General features: G+C 38.2%; 1 protein-coding gene across 7 annotated transcripts in view; it reads left to right on the forward strand.

The window, feature by feature from the left end:
* GRIA3 (glutamate ionotropic receptor AMPA type subunit 3) overlaps window positions 1–21,197 on the forward strand; it is a 143,755-nt gene that overhangs the window by 30,682 nt on the left and 91,876 nt on the right. For all 7 annotated transcript variants that reach the window (XR_007628348.1, XM_050310922.1, XM_050310921.1 and 4 more), the window contains exon 3: window positions 4,230–4,469. Coding sequence is in view for 6 of the 7 variants with exons in the window: in XM_050310922.1 (XP_050166879.1) it covers window positions 4,230–4,469 (240 nt within the window). In the remaining variant the exon portion in view is untranslated. The remainder of the gene's footprint in view (window positions 1–4,229; window positions 4,470–21,197) is intronic.

Raw genomic sequence — 21,197 nt, forward strand, 5'->3', positions numbered from 1 at the left:
AAAATAAATTTTAAAAAGACATAAAACACCTAAGAACTTGTGTGAAACGGGACGTTTTTGAGGTTCTGGCCCCCGACCTTCCTGGGGTCTGAGTGAAAAAAAAATCTTACCAGTTAATCTTAGCAGGTTTCAGTGGTGGGCCTGACTTGACTGGAGGGAGGATGGAACTGCAAGTAAAACAGAAGTCTGGGTTCAGTGGGTTACACTGACAGGATGGCTCAGCTGCTTTCAGTACAGAAACCAAGATTTATTTGTGTGGCTTAAGTGGGATATTGTTTGCTTGGGTTTGGGTTTTGGTTTTTTTCAAAAGTAAATTCTGCTTGCCACTGTGATCACTCTGGCTCTGAGCATTTCCCTTCCTTGGCAGGAAACACCAGTCTGTCATGACCTGAAAGTTTCTTATCTTCTCTTGACATGCTTGAGAATTCACAGGCTTCTATCATACCATCCCTTCCACTCCTGAACACGATGGCATGTGGCAGCTCACGTGCTGTGAGAACAAGCCCAGTGTAAAATCAGCATTAATAAATACTCACTTTACACCTAATGCCAAAATAATGGCTTATCATGATCTCCTGTTGGAGAACTGCTGCTCAGGGCCTCTCTCCCTTGTTTGTGGAGGTTGAAACTTTTTCAGATCAGGTTATAAAGGAACTTGCTTATGTGCTTTCCTTGGAAAGAGATGTGCTTCCACATAATTAATTAAAAGTGGTTTCATACAGGCATAGCTCAGCAAAAAAATTGGTTTTTTTCTTGAGGAATGAAGTTGCATCAGGATGTGTCCAAATCATTTCTTTAACAGCCAAAGTATGTGTTTTACCATCTGCATTTTTCAAATAGGGAAAAACAAACATAAATCAACTGTGATTAATTAAGGAAAAATACCAAAATTCTTACTCAAACATGAGGATAGTTCTGATTGTCAATAGAAGGTACTTTGTAAAAAGAACTTAAAGCTAAGGTTTAGTTATTTACCGTTTTAAAATTTTCCTTGTGACCCAATGATGTTAGAATAATAATGTAATTAAAATTAGTGTAATTACACATTTTGTTTTTTGGAAAACAAATAGCAATGTGGCTTTGAGTTCATGGATATTCAATAGGTTCTTAGGTCACAAACTATACAAAAGACCTAATGCTACAAAATTGTAACAAAACTGTGAGTTCAAAAATGCAAATAAACACAGAGGACCAAAACAATTGGCCTTTTAGTTTTTCCTTATAGAAACAAAGGTTTATTTGCCTTTTAAACAGGTCAGTAAAATAAAATTGTCACCCTATGGTGCGTGCAGGATAGTCACAAAGAATAAGCTACTAATAGAAGGCAGATAGTCTGTGAAAGGGTTAAATCTTTGAAATCTGCAGTGAATACAAACCTGAATCAGGGGAAATATGACTGGACAGGGCCTTGCATTTGTGAGAAGATATTGTGGGTGATCCTCCAGAATTTTTAGGAAAAATAGTTGCAGATACCTGAAAGGCCGAACCAGCAGCTCTTGCCTCCGTGCAAGCAGCAGCTCCATGGTGGCTAGAAGGTGTTATTTGGAGAAGGTCCTGCTTATGGTCAGGTTGTTCACAGGCTCTGTTTTTCTCTCAGATTACTCACAAATTAGGAGTAGGCTCTTTGCATAAGAGAACACAATCTGCTATGAAAATACATTTTAATTCAGTGTTTTAAAACAGCCATGAAAGACAGAATTATGTCCAAAGGACAAAGACCTTGAACCATTTTCAGACTGTTGGCCACAATGCCTTGGTGCCACATCTCTAAGAACAAGAAAGAGCCAACCACTTTCTAGGTGGTTCCCAGCACAGGGCAGAGGAACAGGGGAGAGGAACTGTCCACACTGGAACCTGCCACTGTCAGTCCCTTCAGTGCTGCACCTCTTCTCTACTGACTCTGTGGGATGTAGGAACCAGCATTCCTACTAAGAGCTAATCTGTATTCCCCATTAACATCCTAGGCCTGGATAACATGCTGGGCTTTTGGGGCTCCCATGTGACTTTTTTCAGATGCAGTGTCCATACAAAGCTGGGTGATTTCAGTTGAGTCGCAGATCAGAAGTAATGCTGAGTCTTATACCTCATACCTGAGAAGAAATAATAGGTGAACCCAGGATTGTCTGAAATACTCTGGGTTTTTAGGATCAGGAGATCTTTGAGAATGTTTTGTTTGCATTGCAAGAATATTTCCTGGAATACTTGATTTTTTCTGCAGTACAGAATCTACATAAAAATCTACATAAACTAGGCCATTAATAAATATGTAAAAGAAGCCTGATCTGTGAGGTACAGGCTCAGTGTATGTGAGGACACTGAGCTCCACTAGTTCCACTCCATTGATTATTCACATGGAATTAGAGGGTTTACAGACCATTGAAATGATTTGGAGACTGCCAGACTTTCTAATGTAATCTTTATTTTTTCCTTTTTCCACCTGTAAGTTAGTGCCTTTTATTTGTTACTTCAGCAGATAATTTTTATGGTAGCTTTTCAACTTTATATCCTGCTGGTATATAGTTTAACAAAATACCTTTTTAACAGTGTATTTAATTCCTCAGTCATCCCTCTGGGAATAAATTCTTACTGTATTATAGCTTCTTTTATATATATATATTTTTTTTTTTACTCTGGTGAACTTCTGCAAACTTTTCTTTCAGAAATCACCCCTTCTGATTTCCTTTCTGCTTCTCATGTGCACCTCTTTTGTGTCTGCACCAGCTGTAATTTGCTGCTGATATCCACAGCTGGTCATGTCCTCTTACAGTATCTTAAACACTTAAAGAAATTCCTTAATAGCATTTTTATTTTTACATCTGGACCTCCAGGAAGCAAATCAAATTTTCACACCTGACTGCTGCTTTGAGGTGTTATCCATGATGTTGTCAGTGAGCTGATATTGTGGAGAATCCTGTTTAAAATTACTTTAACAGTCTTTAGTGATTCTAAGTGGTAGCATTTATGGTGGGAAATGTTTCATGATGGTACTCACAGAAGTAACCATGCTGTATATGTGTGTGGAGAAGTCAGGTCTTCCTTACTGGTAATTACTTGCCCTTGCTTTTTGCAAAGTTAAATATGCAGCATTTTGGCAAAAGTGTTTAATGGGGCTAGTTGAAAATTGTTGTTAAATCCAGTTCTTTGCAAGCAAAACCGTAACAATTGAGTGAACATTTTTGTGGGAGACTTATTTTCATTACAAGTAGGACTGGCTCTTCTCAGTCCAGCAGTGGTTTGATTAGAAGTGCTGCTGTGCCACAGTGTGTTCAGCTGTGCAGTGTTTGCTACGAGCCAGAGTCCCAGCCCCTCACAGATCAGGCTCCCTCACTGTGTCTGATGCACAATCCCTCCATGGAAAGGTCACAAGAAGTTTGCACTTTTCTTACGGAGCTGAACAACAAAGAAAATCTTTTTTCCTGCAACTCCAATGAAACTGGCTATGTTTATAGATTGAAATACTTTTGGTTTTGTCCCAAATGGTCGTTGTTCAATCTCAGTAAAGGATGGGAAATAATGAAGTGTGTGAAAAAAACACCTTTGTCTGCTTTTGGATTATTTTCTGGTACAAAATTACTTCCTCAGGACAGCAGAATGGTTAATTACTAAAAGTCTCCAGGTTAAGGGATACCAACTTTTGTTCCACGAAGCAACAATATGTACTGCTTATTTGTGAGGTCATGTAATAAGCCACAGACTTTCCAAACTGCTTCTAAAAGGTTTTAACACTCAGATAAGAAGTCACTATAATTTCTCACTGAAAAAGACCACACAGAGATTTCAGAGTTGTGGACTATAAGGGAATAAAACATCCAGAGTTCTTTGAATCAGATCTGAATCAAAGTTGGATACACATTAATGTTTTGACTTTTAGGCAGACCTGACATTTGTTATGTAGCTGCTAACAGAGCTCTCCAGGTGCTGTCAAGGGAGGGAAGGTATTTTACAGACAGGCAATGTAATCCTGTGTTAGTTTTTAGAGAATATGCAGAGATGGATTATAATCAGAAGTCACAACCAAAAATGCATTCAGGCCAGTTTAATCGTTACAAAGTCAGTATAATTTACTGCTACACTGAAATTAGTATATATTATCTCGTTAATTCATTCCATCTGCTGCATCATACAGAGCAATATCAGGAATGATTAAAAGGCTTACCTCAAATATACTCTGAAAGTTTGATTGCCTTCAGTGCTTTTCAGCTTTTCACACCCTTGTCTGTCTTTCTTAGTCTGTTCACAGTTTTCCAGAGGAGTTTATGCCATCTTTGGATTCTATGACCAGATGTCAATGAACACACTGACGTCATTTTGTGGAGCCCTTCACACATCCTTCATCACACCCAGCTTCCCAACAGATGCAGATGTGCAGTTTGTCATCCAGATGCGGCCGGCGTTAAAAGGAGCCATCTTGAGTCTCTTGACGTATTATAAGTGGGAAAAGTTTGTGTACCTCTATGACACAGAGCGGGGTAAGCACCATCATTTTAACTGATTTTTATATTTCATAGCTTGCTCTAAGTATTACCAGAACCAGCACATGCAGCACAGTTTTCTTCTGGATGTAGGTAGCACATCCTGGTGGTCCTAGAAAGAAGAAACTAAAGTGAATGCATAAATGAAAAGAAGGTATCCTCATATTGCTGATCATTTTTTAGGAGATTTTCTGGAGGATATTGTTAACAGTGCAAGCATTCAATTTGGCATACCTGGTTTCCATGGAACTACAGACTCAGCACTTACCAGGGGTTTTGAGTCCTTGCAAAACAAATAAAGTCAACACTATGAAGTTGGCTGTTAGGCAAGACCTTCCACTCTGTGTGACATTGCAAATCCTGCACCACTTTACTTAAATGCACATTTCTGCTGTCACTGGACAAAGGCAGTCCATGCTCAGATACGCTCTGGAGATGTCTAGGCATCAATAAAGTCTAAGAATAGAGAGCATAAGATGCTTTAGGGCTCGGCTGGAGAAAAGATGCTCCAGATATATCACATGGATATCCAGAGACAAATTTAGATACGTGACAAGAATGACCAGAGTTATGTTTTACTAAATGGAAACATAATAAAACCAGTGTTTCCACACTTAAACCAATTATTAACTGCTAAGAAGCACAAAATGTAGCAAATACTGTCAAAAAGAGATCTAGACAACAGAAACCATTTCCTGTGAGGAATCTTGCATGTTTCTGTGGAGCAGCTATTGCCACCTGCTCTGAGCGTACAGAATTTGCTCCGTTACAGATTTCACCTGGGTAGCATTTTTTGTGTCAAATAGATGTGCTTTAGAAAGAACTTCAGCAGTTGTCCAAGATCATACCCAATAAGAAATCTGGCACTTCAGACTGGAAAAATTAATCCAAAACAGTGAGAGTTTCACTAGAACTTGCCTAGATGACATGACTATCAGACTGAGATATTTTTCTATAGGAGAGAGAGGCAGGGCAATTAAGTACTGAAAAATGGACATTATAGTTCTTTGTTTGAGGAGTGGTAATCATGGTTGACAGCACCTGAAACACGTGGCAGTTCCAGTAAGCTCCCTAATTTCTTGTGATAGACCTTCAAATACCAAAAAACATCCCAAGACTTTGGACAGTAATAGTGGGGAATGACTCCTTGGGTCAGGTAGTGAACAGACTGTACGTGTTCCTTTGCAGAGATACCACTGGAAATGCCAAGACTAGAGCTGTAACAATTTTTAATAATTCCTGTCTTGGATACTTAACTGCTTTGGGCCACAAACACTGCCGAGAGAAGGTGTTAAGCAGTTTACTGACAGTTCCTGAAATAAACTTGCATTTAAATACTACCTTTCTAAGATTATAATCTCACTGAGAATCTGAGAAATCACTAAATATTAGACTACTCTTTCTTATGTTGAATATTAGTTATGCACTAAATTGTTCTTGCAAGTAGTTTTACAGTGTTCTGCTGAAGCAAAACACTGCCATGTATTAAACATTGCATTTTCTATTAATAAGCACCATAGCATATTACAGAGGCCATACAAAACTGAGTAAGCCCTGTGGTTATAATGAACTCTTTTGGTTTAAGCTTAGGAGGATGGAGCTTTATAAAATTGCTTTCTTTAAGCAGTAGTCTTTTTGTTCCTTGCCATCAAATCATATAATCATATGGTTTCCCCTTTGGTGACATTGGGTACAATACTGTCATGTTTGGCTCCTGCAATGAAGAGAAAAGATAAATCTCAAACAATAGAATAAAGTTAAGATGTACAATTACATAGATAGGTGGTGAAGCTTTTAATCCACTGATTTTGTGTGTGCATTGTACATATTTATATTCTTAAGTATAAAATAATATTTTATTTTCCGTTGCTATGAGATGACTGAATGTTGCAGATTGTGCTCTCAAATATGTATTTATGTGCAGGTGTAAAATTCAGTTTCTTAAAAACTTCTAAAGCACACAGAAAAAAAATAGAGTGTGAGATTCATGATTTTCACCAGCAAGAATTATGTCATATCATTGCTTATTTCAGTTACTGGGCTTATTCTGCTGTGGAGAAACAGAAATTTAAGAGAAATACCAAATTCCATGTTCTTTCCTTGTACCACAGGAAAAAAATATTTACTTTGCAGAGTAATGATGCATTAGGAAATGGCTGCTAAGGAAAGAAAGGACTTTAGCAGTGTATAGAAGAAATATTCATTTGTTCATTCCATGCCTCATGTTTAGTTCATGTGAAAGGGAAAGGCAGGGTTGGTTTCTGTTTGTATTAACTCACATCAGTAAGTTGACACTGTTGGTTGCTGTGATGTGTGCAAAGTATCTGATTAATTATATGGTGCTAACTGCCTCAGTAGGCTTCCCTGCAGTAGAACTAAGACTAATTAAGATTATGTCAGGATGAGATGAGATGAGGTTACATACAGAAAGCTATTAAGAATTTGGGTAGCACTTGTCAGGAAAGTCACCTTTTGCATCTCATGCTGAGAATTATGTTTCATCAAAAACCTCAGGTTTACTTTCACCCTTCAGGTCTGTTTCTCTTCTTGCTTTACTTTAAATCAGATATTGTTCCACTGAGGTCAGTGGACCGGAGTAACACAGGTGTGAATGTGTGGAGAGGTGAGCTTGTGGTTTTCACAGTCATCTTATTGTTGCATGAAAGTGTGAAGTACTTCTCATTTAATTATAAAAATGGTATGGGGAATTACAATACTGAAGATTTTGTTTATTTAAATTTTCATGGTGCTTCAGTTTATTTTTGCCAGAGAAACGCAACTTTGTACAGATCGTTCACTTTCCATCTGTCAATGTAACACAGGCATTTTGTCCTGAGTTACTTTGATTTGTCATACCTACTGTGCAGAAAGACACTGATTTCTGTCATGTAGATCATTTAAACCAAATCACACCAAGTGATTTCTGTGATTTGCATCAAGTCTTCATGTTCTTCCTTTGGATTGCAGGAGTCATCACAGGACATGAAAGTGCTTGGTTTGTGTAATGCCTATCAACTCTGTAGCAGGTCAGTCTTCACAGAGGTGCAGAGAGATCACAGTCTTTGTGGCACTGTAAGAAATACCTCACTAAATCTGAAGTATTTCTGTCATTTGGTTTTGGTTTAGCCTGTCAGTACGTATCTAGTGTGGCCTACAATCAAGGAAAAGAAATTTTGATAAATAAGGTTATCGTTGGCTAATGTTTTTTTTTAATTGGTTAACACTGGCTAGGTGAAGGCTGAGGCAGGGAGGTGTTAATCTAAAGCCCCGGGTTATGTGGCTAAGGAGAGGTGACAATGTCTGCTTTAAAAGCAATTACATCTTTAATCCTTACTACTACAGAAAGGCAAAAATTTGACCTGAACGTAATGGATGGGTACAGATGCAGAAGGCCTGGAAATACAGCCTCAGGAAATACAACCAGTCCTATTTCTTTTAAATACAAAACCTTCTGGTCCCCTGTTGCATAAAGTAATGCCAGGTAAAGAGCAGGGGAAAAAAAAGGTACAAATGGAAGCTTCTCAATGATCATGTGTAAGGCATCAAATTGCCTTAAAATGGGTTCAGTACAAGGCAATGAGGTCTGATTCACTGCTCCTGCTGAAGACAAAGAATAACTCTGTTTAGTTCTGCTTTTACAAAATGAGGTTAGTTATCTATTGCTATCAAAGGACAAGACACTTCTGTACTGCTTTCCCTGGAGAATGAGAGATTGGAGTTGATAAAAGAAGCGGTATGTAGAACCAGGCTCATTATAGCTTCCACGAAATTAAATTGATGGATTTTTTTTTTTTTGATAAAATAAGAGTTGCACTGAAAATTACTCATATGTAGAACATACTTTTTTTCTGCAAAACATCTGAGGTAAGATTAATTTTCATGGAATCTGAAAAGACTCTGGTTTAGTACTTGGTAGATTCCTAGAGATTTTAGAATGTTGTGTTCTCGTGGACTGTCTCTCCTGAAAACAGCAATGGAAAATGTAACCCAACACAGAATGACTGACTCCTGTTTATAAGCACCCTCCATCAGCAGAGGGGTGCAAAAGAATTCCTCCTTCCATGTAGCTGATTTGTTAAACTCTGTATTGTATTTCTGCATGTCAGGAAGTTTTATTTTCTTTATAAAGATCATTCTTCAATGAAGGGGGAAAATGAAACCAGTGAAAGCAGCTACACCAGCATTAATAAACCCTGAATTCAGCACCTGCTGATCAGTCAAATGTCAAAAGAATCAATAGCAGAGCTGTTCATTAACATGTTTATTTTTCAGAGCAGGGGAGTTATTCCACTAACTGAAGAATTGCTCTGAATCCCTTGCATAAAGAAAAAAGGATTTAATGCTGGCTTATGCTTTTCTCAGAATTAAACATGGGCTTGGTCCATTTTAAAATTACAATTCTGGTTTACTACTATGTTTATACCTGTTTAATTTTTCTCAGTTGCACCTGTAAGTTCGATGCAATGTATTTTGCTTATGCTTTCAAAAGTGTGAAAGGATTTAAAATCTTGACATTTTCTTCTGTAAAAATCAGTCTGTGGTGAAGAATAATGGAACATACAAAGCTTGTTTGGAAGCCTATAAAACACCAGAGGTGACAAAACAAGGAAGAGTTACTGCAAACCTTGATTCTTCTGAGTTTTTTTGGCTCTGTACAGGAGTGTTTTGGACAGCAGCCCAGGTTCATGGGGATGACATGCAGACAGTATCAATTGCTAGCAGTTAGGTAGCTATGTAGATGAGCTGTCTCGTTCTCCTTTCCCACTTCTTTATATAGTGGGAAATGCACAGCAGGGAATAAAATCTTGGCAAAACCTCCCGAGCTGAGGCTCAGCCTCCATGTCACAGGTCTGTACATTTGAAGAATTATGTGCCCCAGTAAATGCCATCCAGAAATTTTCTTCTAGGTCAAAAGAGAACTTGTAGCATGGCCACAGAATGTGGCATCTTTTGCATGGCTTTTCTTGAAAGGATGTGTGGTGTAGGTTCGGGTTTTCATGCTCTGGTACAACAGAGAACACACACAGTGTAAAGACGCTTGTAACAGAAAATCCATTATTTAGATTTAAAGAACAATCATACTTCGTGCACTTACATGCAATAAGAAAATGATCTGTTTCTTTCACTATCAGCCTTTTGGGAATGAGTGATTTTACCATATTATAATGCCTAGAATTTGTATTTATGTAGAATTGAAAGTTGTAGATACTGCTTAGCAATGTTTGTATGAAATATAAGTAATTTACCCTGACAGAGAGGCAAACCTTGACATTCTTATTAAGGGTGCATTGTTTTGTTGCTTTCAGCAGTATAATGTATGAACCAAGGTTCTGCACAGGAAATATGCCAGGATCTTAACTGAAATATTCCAGGATTGCTTTACTGTTTGATTTTACTGCCTAAATGTGTTTGGGAATAATCTGAGCCTGAACAGTTAAGTCTAGCTTTTGATAATCACTTTCCATTTATTTCCTCTGAAATCTCCAAAGTCTCATACAGGCTCCTTTTATCTTGTATCTCTGTGGTACACAGATACAGAAGAAAGCCCTTTCACTGATCCTTGCCCAAACAAACATTGAGACCCTGTGTGGGAGAATGGATGTTGGCTGGTTTTTAGGTGGACTGAGAGCCTTAAGCATTTTTCTCCTGATCTTTCTCATTAGCTGCTATTTGTTTAGCTTACCCCTGGTAATCGCTTAAACCGTTTTTCTAGCTTATGAACAAGAAGAGTGAGTCAACTTTGAAAGTCATCCAGCATGAGATGTATCATGCTGGCAAGACTGAGATGCAGCTGAAAACCAACAGCACAGAGTTCATGGGGTTTGCTGTGCTGCAGCTTTGTGCCTCTTTACAAGCGTTGTGTGCACACGGTGGGTTCAGTTTGGTGTTGAGGTGCCCAGGCCAAATGCCTGAGCATCCTTTAAAGCTGTTGGAACACACACTGCTGTCAGCAGTGCTTTCCAACAAGAGGGGTAACTACACATGTGCAACCCATTTGTGTCTTGTTTCATGGGACCTCTGAGAATAAGGAAGTGTGTCAGCCCATTCATGAAGAAAAGGGTATTATGGTACCATCACTCACAGTGGCTGTGAATCCAGCTGAGGCTGAGGAAGTGTCAGTGTCTAACTTGACTTTATGTGAAGTCAGGTCATAAACCTGAGTCAGAAGATTCAGTATACAGAGTATGAACAGGTAGGCCCTCAATAAATAAATTCTGGAAATCTGAATTTCTGGAAGTTCTGGATGTGTGCCCCCTCACAGTCCTAATGAAAGCAACCGAAACTCTCGGGATCATGAGCTGAGGCCCTGAATATCTTATGCAGTAAACAGGAGAACCAGCAGCATTTCTACTCACCAAAGCCTTAGAGATGAGTCTGAGAATGATTGTATTCATAAGCTAAGTCGTGTAAATGCATGCATTTAAATATTTAGCTTTTCATAAATATGCATGTTTTATCAGCTTTTGGTAGAACCGTAACTTTTAATTTTTTTTCATTGTTTGCACTAGTAATTTAAGTGGCAGAAGCTTTAGTTGTCATTTGATTTTATGTGGCCATCAGCAAGGCTTAAATGGTCAGTATCTCACTTCTCCAGATTCCTTGAAACAAAGCTGAAGTTCCAGACAGTTTCCCAGTGCAGGTAGAGAGGGAAGGGGCTGAAAAGATACATGAGAGGCATTGTTGGCCCTTTTGCTCCGAGGCAAAGGAAAGGACTTGACACAAAGCCAAGCCTTAGAGGTGATGGAAAGGCTTTGCTTGGAACCAGAGGTGACAAGGTGGAATCTGTTGATCCTGTGGAGGACGTGGGACTTTTTAGACTAGAAAGGAAGGCTGTAGAAAAGAATACCTGCACACAAAAGCCTGTGGGTAAATCTTTATCAAACCTTTTTATTTAACCCATCTCACCCAACAGATCTAGGAGTTACTGAAAGTTACTTGACTTGAGTTCATTATTTTCCATCTGTATATGCAGAACAGTTTTAAAAACTTGAAGTCTTTGGCTCAGATGCTCCCAGCAAGGCAGGCTGGCTTCACCTGGGGAGCTGGGCTGATTCTGGTCATGGAAGTCAACTGTCTCACTGACTTAAGTCTGCATAAGGGGGTTGGTACTCTGAGTGTGACTGAAGACAGCAGCACTGTTTAACATAGAATCAAGAGGAAGCAATTTTCAGGTGTGTTTAAAAAAGAGATGTATAAAACTGAATTAGTGTGTGAACTTTACTGCTTATTTCAGTGGAGGAGCACCTTCTGGTTATCACGAGTTTTCCAAAGGAAAGACATTTTGACACCCTATGCCTTAATGCAATTAAAATGGCAGTTACTTAGCATGTTAGTATTCTTATAAGTTTGCAAATGTTATCACCCTTCAGTGGATCTTGACTGTGTGTTTACTCTTCCTGTGCATGTCTCTTCACCTAGAAATCGTTGTTTCTTAACCCAAGTGACAGCTATTATTGGTGGCACATGGAATTTATGCAACAATGGCTGTTTCTTATTCACAATGAGGGAACAGATAAGCAACATGCACTATGAGAGACCACACACTTCTGTGAGCTTGATGTGATAGTGAGAAGACAGTTTTCAGCCCAGGCAAATGAACCATTCACTGAGTGAAGAACTTCTGTGGAATGAGCACAGGCAGTTATGGCTTAATGGAATGACTGTAACAGTTGCAAGTGATAAAAAAACACCAAACACAAAAGAGATTTCTCCAACGTTTGAGGAATATATGAGTAAAATGGAGTATCTCAACAAGTTAGTAAATCAAAGCTTCTCCTTTCATAGAGTGACCTGAGATACTCCAGAACAGTTCTCAGCTAAGCAATGACGTGTTCTTTTCTCACTACTAAAAGAGAGACTTCATATGCAGTTTGAATTTCTTTTGATACAGAATTATATCATGCTGGGTGAATGGTGTGCAAAAATTTAATTTTGTTAAAAGCTTTGTGCTCCTGAAGTGATTTTCATTTGATGGTCTCAAACAACAATGAATGAATGTTGATATGCAAGGGGTTCCAGTCCCATTTTTCAGATGGAAGATTTGATGTACTGATCAGCAGGTTACCAACCTGGTCTTCATCTGCTTATGTATGTAGAAATACCTTTGTGGAGTTGAAAACACACTGAACTTTGACTTAAGATCTGCAGAATGTCATACTGGAATTCAGTGGCCATGGTTATTAATGAAAAGCAGTTTTTCATACTCTGCACAAGAATTCCCTTAAATTTTACCATGAATTTCCCTTTTCACCTAGAAAAATACTTGAACCTTTGAAGAAACTCATGATGGTTTTCTTAGAAGCTTTGCATTTAAGGGAGATATTTAAAGGTGTTTACCATGGAGTTTATATTAACAAATCCATTGGTTATAGATTCAGTACTTTCCTTCATCTATGACACTTGGCCCTTTTAGATTTCGTTTCTTCTTTCAGGCTTCAGAGAATTTACCAAACTAGTTTGACCAGGTGCCTTTTTCTTCCCAGAAAAGATTACTCAAGTGCTTTGTAGAAGAATAAATGTGAATGCATTTGTGACAAACCCACTCAGCTAGCAGGTAAAATGACCTTGTATTGTATTTAGGTTAAGGAGTTTTTAAAGGATTTTTCTTTTTAGAGATAGACTTTCTCCGGTTTCTCATGAGACATTTAATATCACACCTGCTTTTTTCTTTTATTTCTGAATTCTCTTCTTGCAATTCAGGGTAGGACAGCACTGTGAGCCTACATTTCAGGAGGTATATAAGATACAGTAGTACAGCGGGATGAAAAATAGCTCCATAAAGTGATTAAGTATTAATCTCTAAAGAAAAAAAAGTGAAAAGTTCCTGACATGAATTTTATACTTGGTAACAAGTAATTATTCATTTCTTCAGCTCCAGATGCATAGCTTTTCCTGGCCACCTCTTTTGCTTTGATTCATGATGCAAAGAATCATTGGGAGGGAAAGGTGACCTGAGGTTTTATTCCTCCTTATCCTGAGCTCATCGTGTTCACAGACTGTTGCTTTGCACTTACAAGTATTTCTGACTTACCTTGGTTGTCAGCAGCCCAAGGAAACAAATCAGCAGTCAATGCTTTGCACAGCTTAGCAGCATTTAGTCAGGGCCCCTCTTCAGTTTGTTAAACTGAACAGAGTTGTCATCTCCTAGAGCAGCAAAGTATCCCCTTTAATGCTGAAACCTTTCTCCTCCAGTGCTCAGGCCCAGATTCCTCAGGCAGTGCTCCACAACGCGGGTGTGCCCTGGAGTGTGGATTTGCTCCCTCCAGGTGGGAGCGCAGTGAGCAGTGTAGGCATCCTGTCTGAGATTGAAGAACTTCATCAGCCAGAGCTGTGACTGCTGGAAACACAGCCCAGTTCTGTTCTGTGCCCCAGTGCTGGAGCTGGGCGTGTTGGGAAGCCATGAGCACCACAGTGCCGAGCTGACACCGTAACAGCATCGGTCTGGAGAGGTTAACACATACCCAGCGCTGGTTGTTAAGGTTTCTTAGGAGCTTCTGAGGTGTTGTTTGCTGAGGGGATATTTTTGTCAATGCTTATAATAATAGTAATAACATGCAGTGAATTAATAGGGCTGTGCACATACCAGGCATAAGAGGACTACCGTTATTTACATAAAGTGGTAATATCTTCGTAGCATTTCTTCTGCTGTTTATGAAGTTATGAGTTATTTCTCCACTTTCTATTCATGTTCAGGAGAGAAGTAATTAATTTTTGATGACTCAGATTTTGATAATCTGCCCTAGCTGTACTTGAGAATGGGGTTAGAAAGGAGCAAGACCACTCTACACTCTGCACTGAACCCTACTGCCCAAGGCTAAAGACATATCCAAAGTGCTCTCCTCAGTTGTGGCGGTTTTTTAATCGCTACCTATGTGTTGTGAGAATTTAACTGAGTCTTCTTTCCCCTTTGTAAAGTAAAAACCACTTCTGGCCACTCTAGTTTAGCCTAATGAAATGGCCAGTAATCAGTGAAAAGCCCTTTTGCTCCTTTCCTGGTTTCGTGACATGGTGTACAAAGCATTCTCAAGTGCAGTGGCTCTGAGCTGTTCTTAAGCTGTCTAGATCTCATAGTCATAGTTAAGAGGACTTTTACAGAGAAGAAAATGCATTACAATGGTCATTAAAGATTTTCTCCAGGTACCTTAGAATGTTTCAGACACTCTGAAGCCATCAGATAAATATGGCAAATAAAGCAGACATGTTCAGGTGTCTTTTTTTAACACGGTGTTTCATGCTGGTCACTCTTAAGGACATAATATTGTCACTTTTGTAGCAAAGGCTATATATGGCCATGTAAATTTACACTATGATCCCCTTGGTGGTTTAAAAATAATGATGTAGTCTCAGAATTAATGTGGGAAGACATTTGTTAAAACTCTTGGGTGCCTTCAACTCAGTATGAGTGGTGTAGTTAATACTGAATTATGTGTGGTTCTAATGGATGAATACATCAAATAAACTAAAATGTTGGATGAAGTTGTGATATAAACAGTATATTTTCTCTATTGATTGTAGTTTTCAGTTACATTATGTCCTGTTGAGCCATCTGAAATATCTGAAAGAATCCATAATTGTCACTCATCTTTATGAAATGCCAAAGTCATATACTACACTGACCTCTGTCTATGTGCATTAATTCATCAAGAATTTAATTGGATGAGTTTAAGTCAGAACTGCAGTATAAAATCCTTTCAGTGCAATTTAATTATTTTGCCAGCATTATATACACATAACAGCATCGTAGACTGGCTTCTGTCATGATCTGAGCTGAAGACTAAAGATATTGTAAGTGTGTTTCTAGATCAAAGAATGCTATTTGCTGCAATCTTAGTTCTTACTGGCTTTTTTTTCCCCCAGCTTAAACAAGGGGATATTATGGTTTTAGGAGCAAATATTAGTCTACAGTCTGTGTGGTTTAGCACATCTTTTATTAGCAAGATAAGGCTTTATTCTTTAAGGGCAATGAAAAAAAAAAAAAGAACAAAAACAGGGAAATGAAAAATAAAGAAGCCAGTCTCCTGACATTGTTTAGCTCAGCAAGATCAGACCTTGCAGCTGACTACAGTGGTGTCAGTAATGGATCTCTAGATAGAATTGCCTATTGCTTAGTAGTACTACCATTATTGATCAGTTGGGTTTGTCCATGAACTGACAATTATAACCTCAAATTAGATCAAGTTTTTATTAAAGGAATAAAATCAAATTATACCGGACTGTAGACAAATAATAATGAGTTCTATGAACACGTAATTATGACAATGACAATTTTTTGCAGAGATTTCTTAAAAATAAACCCCCAGACCCTCCTGTTTGTTTTTTTTTCTGATGTTTGTTATGCAGTTCTCTGCCTCCTTCACCTCATGTGGAATGGGCAGGACTTTCAATGGCATTGACAGATTTTTAATGGCATTGTAACAGCTACCACAAAGAGGTGGAGAGGTGGGGGCAGGAGGGGAGGGCTGAGCTTCTCTCTGAAGGGGAGGTACAGGAGGGTGAATACAAGGATGCATAAGTTATTGCAGCCTCGAGGCAGCAGTAATTTATGCACTGACAGTTTGAGTTTCATGCTATGCTATTTTAAAAAAGCCTCACAATGAACTGCCTCCGTTACACAAGTGTCTGTGGTGCTTTTAGAGATATTCCACATCATGGAGACAGTTTGAACACAAACTTTTGGAACATATTCATCACAGTGTGGTACTTGTCCTGTTTCAGTGAGAAAAAAACAGTAATAAAAAGGCATAGTTACTTTCCACATTTTAACATGAATTTGGGTGCCCTGAAGCATTTTTCAGGGTTGTCTCATTGCTTATTTGTCTGGTTTTAGATATGCTGATGCAAGTGAAAACTGTGTGCATCTGTATTGTATTAGTGGAGTTGTTATTGTAGTTGTCCTCTCTGGAACCATTTAGCTACACTTCTCAAAGAAAACAGCAAAATGGATGTGAATGGCATACATTTAATAAGGGCCAGTTTGGTTTGCATGTTTTTCTTGTGCTACAAATCAGAGAAGAGTCTAAATGCACCCAGCATTCAAAACATACAAGACCAAACAATGCTTTTCACATGAACCATATAATAATATCTCTGCAGTAAAGCACCATTTTCTAATAGGGAAGTGTTCAGCTTAATTATATAACATTAATTTCCATTATTTTAACAATTATTGTGAAACTACACATCTAGAGGCATAAATAAAAAGAGTGATTTAAGTTTGACCTGTATAGAACTACACTGAGTTTTCATTAATAATATACAGGAAACCAAACACAAAAAATGTAAGCAGCCTTAGACCATTACAATGTAGATTTAATTTCTGTAGTTTCTGGATTGACCTTCTTCAAAAACTGGCCACAGTGGGCAATGTAAACACATCACCATGTGGCTCAGAGTGAATTTTAGATGCCAGCTGCATCCTCATAACACTTTATTGGGTCTCTTATGAAAATTACAGATAAAAAGATAATGGGAGCAATGTTGTTATTTGTTCTTAAGTTTTAAGTGCTATTCATTTTGCATAGATATCGTCTTGGTTTATGGGATATTCTTGTGCCTTTTCTGTAGATAGTGTTTTTGTGACTTCAGTGACCTCCCTCTGACTATAAAGCTGGATTTTATCAAAATGTTTTTAACATTAAAACCTTTACTGTGGGGAATTCAGGCTGCTACTGGATGTAACCTAGGCAGTTCAGTTGTGTAAAAATCAGCATATGCCTCAGAGCATAGCAAAAGCCATTCCTTGCATTTCTTTGAAGTGAAGCAATGCAGATTTGCACAGGTGAAGGTCTGACCTAATATGTTCAAAAATAATTTCTTGACAGGTCCATTTCAAACAACAGAATAGTAACACAGAGATAAAAACTTGTACAAAATCATTATTATGAAAGAAGATGAAAAAAATCTGCCAATTTTTGATATTCAAATGTGTTCTTTTTTCTAAATGCGAGATAGGTAATCTTTAGGACTTCACATGAATAATGGATGCCATTTAAAATGTTTGCTTAAGAACTATGACTTCATTGTATCAATAATGAGAAGTTTTGCTGTGGACCACTTTGTAATGTTTTGATTGTCTTGTTTTATACGACTCTTGAGGTCAAATGGTAGAACTTCTCTTAATTACTGTATTTAACCTGCAGTCATTACTGATGGTGGGGTGGGAATACATTTTCGCTCTCTGTTTCTGCAGCAATCTATGGGGATTCTTGGGAACTCCTTTAAACAAATAATTGCTGATTATTACACTAGAATGAAGGGAAATGGAGAGACTTCAGTGGACATTTTGCTAGAAAATTGAGAATTAGCTTCAGTTTTATTGCTTGAGGTGTATTTATATGAGTTACGTATGAAGAGTAGCAGCCTCAATTGTCACACAGAGACCACAGTCTAGAAGCAATAAAACCAGAAATTACTGTACCACAAGGGAAACTAGTTTTCTGTAAACTAATAAAAATGATGTTCTAATGATTTCTCTGTGATCCTTCAGGGATTTTTAGGAACATATTTGTTAAAGAAAAGCTGAAACTGTTGTATTTCCCTGGTTTTAGTCTTTTTTAATGACTGTCCTTTACAGAATATTCCTTGGTGCAGTGTCTTCTTCTCAAGTTACTATTCACAGTCTTTTCTCATTTCCTTTGCAGGGCTTTTTTCTTTATCCTGTGATAGCATAGCACTAGGTTCTTCAACATAAGTGACAAATGTATATTTTCTTTCCTGACTGACAGAACTAAAGCTTAGAAAGAATAACTTAAAGTCAAGTGGAACCTGAGAAGGAGTGGGAAATGTTGAGTGAAACAGAAATGACAACATTCATTTTGGACCAAACCAAGAAATGTTAGTTTATCTGTAAGAAATCTGGTCTATGTTATTTCAAGACTAACTGGTAGTCTAATTTTTGTTCAGTTTTGAAAAGTCGTTCACTGTGATTTTGAAAAATATTTTCCCTCATGGTTTTCGAACTGAGTTATAAATTCAGCTTGGCCTAAATTAATTTATAGCTGTGGTCCTCTCCTAACTCTCTGTTCTTCCAGTGAATGCAATGTTAATTGGAAAAAAAAAATCACCAGCTCTATTACTGAATTAAAAGAGCTGTAATTGCTAATGGGACACTTCCATAAACAGTAAATGAAGTTATGCACCCATATATGACTCATGCAGTCCATCAAAACCATTTCTACTTTATTTGAGACCACACTGACCACAGCTTACATTAGAAAACCAGCCAACAATAAACATGCTGCTTTTTTGCCAAAAAGAAATATATCAGGATGTTATTTTAGTAATCTCCACATATCAGTTTTGGTTAAAAATTGCCCTGGTGCAGAGCAAACTTTTCCATGTTTGTTTTATTTTCTGCTCATTTTGGTCTTGTCCCCATGACATTTTCAAACTGATGTGTAATGTTGATAATGCATTAGCTCTGTAGGCTTCTTAAACATTGTTCACTTAGGCAACAAGCTAGCAAAGTGAGTAATAACATATTGTTTTATTGATGTAAATGAGAGATGCTTTCCCTTTGCCCCAAGTGTTAGTTTGTATGTTTACTGGGAATGATTATCAGAAATGTGCCAGAACTGTGTCTGTTTGTAAGGAGCTACTCAAGAGCTAATGCTGCTGAGAGAAGTTTCTGCCCAGGCACAGGAGCCATCAGACAATAAGCAGTCAGGTTTCCTTGCTGTCATGTTTCTTGCCTGGTACTTTCCAGACAGGCAGCCTAATCCCTGTTATTTTTGTCTTGCCTCATACAGAAGATGAATAGTACTTGTGGCACCCCAGGTACAGAGTTGCATCTCTCATAGTGAGAGTATTTTTGCAGATGGACTAGATGAACCTAAACAAAATCTGAATGTTAAGGCTGTCTTATCTCGTAGCCCTGGTGGCATCCATCGTTCTCACACTGGCCCTTAAAAATACCATTATAAAAATCCTGTTAGATCTGAGAGCTTTTCCTTCTTCCTATTCCATTTTCAAAGCAAAAATCCTAAGCAACAGGGTAGAAACTCCAAAATCCATTAAGCTACACAACAAAAAAATTACCCTGCCAGGAAAGCAAGCTCTTATTGTATTCCTTGTGGAGAATGGAGAAGTTGGTGTCTCTACCATCAGCTGTGGCCCTGATCATAAAGGACCAGTGCATACTATTGTATTCTAGCAGCCAGCTCTACCAGGGTCATAAAAGGAGGCCCTTTCCATACCTCTGGTCTTTTCAGATAAGTCAAACTGCAAAGTATCCCAGCTTTTTTCTTCTGCACTTAATATAAAAATGTAGTTTAAAAGGCAGGCCTCTGGACGTTGTTTTCTAATGGTGCCTGGAAGAGACTTTATACATGAACTGTGCTTGTTTCACTAATTGGATTGTTGCATTCAGCTGCTCTGAGTTGCTTTGACAATACCCAGTGGAGCCCCTGCGTTTTGTGAGCAAGGGTACAATCATGGTGCATCAGTTTCACCACAACTGCAGCCGTGTTAAAACCATCACATTTACTGACCATTCAATAAAGGTCATTCTGTTTGTGACAGAACAAGCCAGCCAGAAGAGAATTACATGGCTTCTGGCCAAAAAAAAAGATAAGGACACCATAGAAATATTTTATCTTTAAAGATGTCTCCCTTTCTCTTTTTTTTTTTTTTTTTTACCCTAGAATTCTTTCCAAAGAAGTGAAGTGTATTATTCATGTGACTTTTGGGAGAAAGAATATTTGAAATAGCCTTTTAGCAATAGATCACAGAGATCAATAAGTGTATGTCAGATACAGGTGTTGCAGTTTTATTAACTATGTAAGCACAGAAGGATGCAGTTTGATCCAGCCAGGAAGGGAAAAGCACTGGAGTGCTAAAGGTGGATCCAGAGTGTGTTTGAAGATCACACTCAGTGTTGTTGCTCTGAGGAACTGTGTGAAGGATACAGGAACTGAAGCTTCAGTAGGGAGTGAAACCTTTCTCACATTGTCAGTGATTAATGTTTATTTAAAAGGAAAATCAAACAAGAAAATACAAATGATAGCAAGGAAGTGCTTTCCTGTGCCCCACCAGATGTTCAGCTCCACTCAAAATTCCTAGAGAAGTCAATGGGAGGTATGTCTAGTATATTAGACTTTTCTATACTGCTTGAATCTCATGTCAATTGGCCATGAATTGATCTCTCTGACTTCCTAGAACATTATAATTGGGCTTCAAATTTACCCAACTTTGGACAGTATAAAATCAGCTCTTTTAAAAGACCAGAGTTATTTTTGATATTCTATGAGAGCTGCATACTCGTTTCTTGTCAACAGGCATGAGTTTCCACTTTGGTTAACGTTACTGGTAAGACTTACATTCCTGGTGGTTGAAGACATCCATCAGAAGGAAGCTAAGACAGATAAGTTGGAGTATGTGAAGTTGTCAAATAGAGCTGAAGAGACATGGTTTTCAATTTTTTATGTATAGCAAAGTAAAGTATTGTTTTACTTTATCTTTAATAATTTGCTGCAGTCGACCAGGACAAGTTAATTTTTAGCTTCAAGAGACGAGCCATGTAGTTGTGTTCAACCAGAAGTAATAAACCACCTGCACAGTGCAAAACCTGTGGTGCCTGCAGCACAAAATCACAAAATCATCCTGAAGATGTGTGTTTAACCTCAGCAGTTTGATATAGCCCTGGATGCTGTTCCCTCCACAGTGAACGGCAGAACTCCCTGGGACTCAGTGTTGGAAAAGCATTTAGTGATTAGGTGAATGACTTTG

The sequence above is a fragment of the Myiozetetes cayanensis genome, unplaced genomic scaffold (genome assembly GCF_022539395.1).
Source record: "Myiozetetes cayanensis isolate MyiCay16 unplaced genomic scaffold, myiCay2020 scf15, whole genome shotgun sequence".
Classification (NCBI taxonomy): domain Eukaryota; kingdom Metazoa; phylum Chordata; class Aves; order Passeriformes; family Tyrannidae; genus Myiozetetes; species Myiozetetes cayanensis.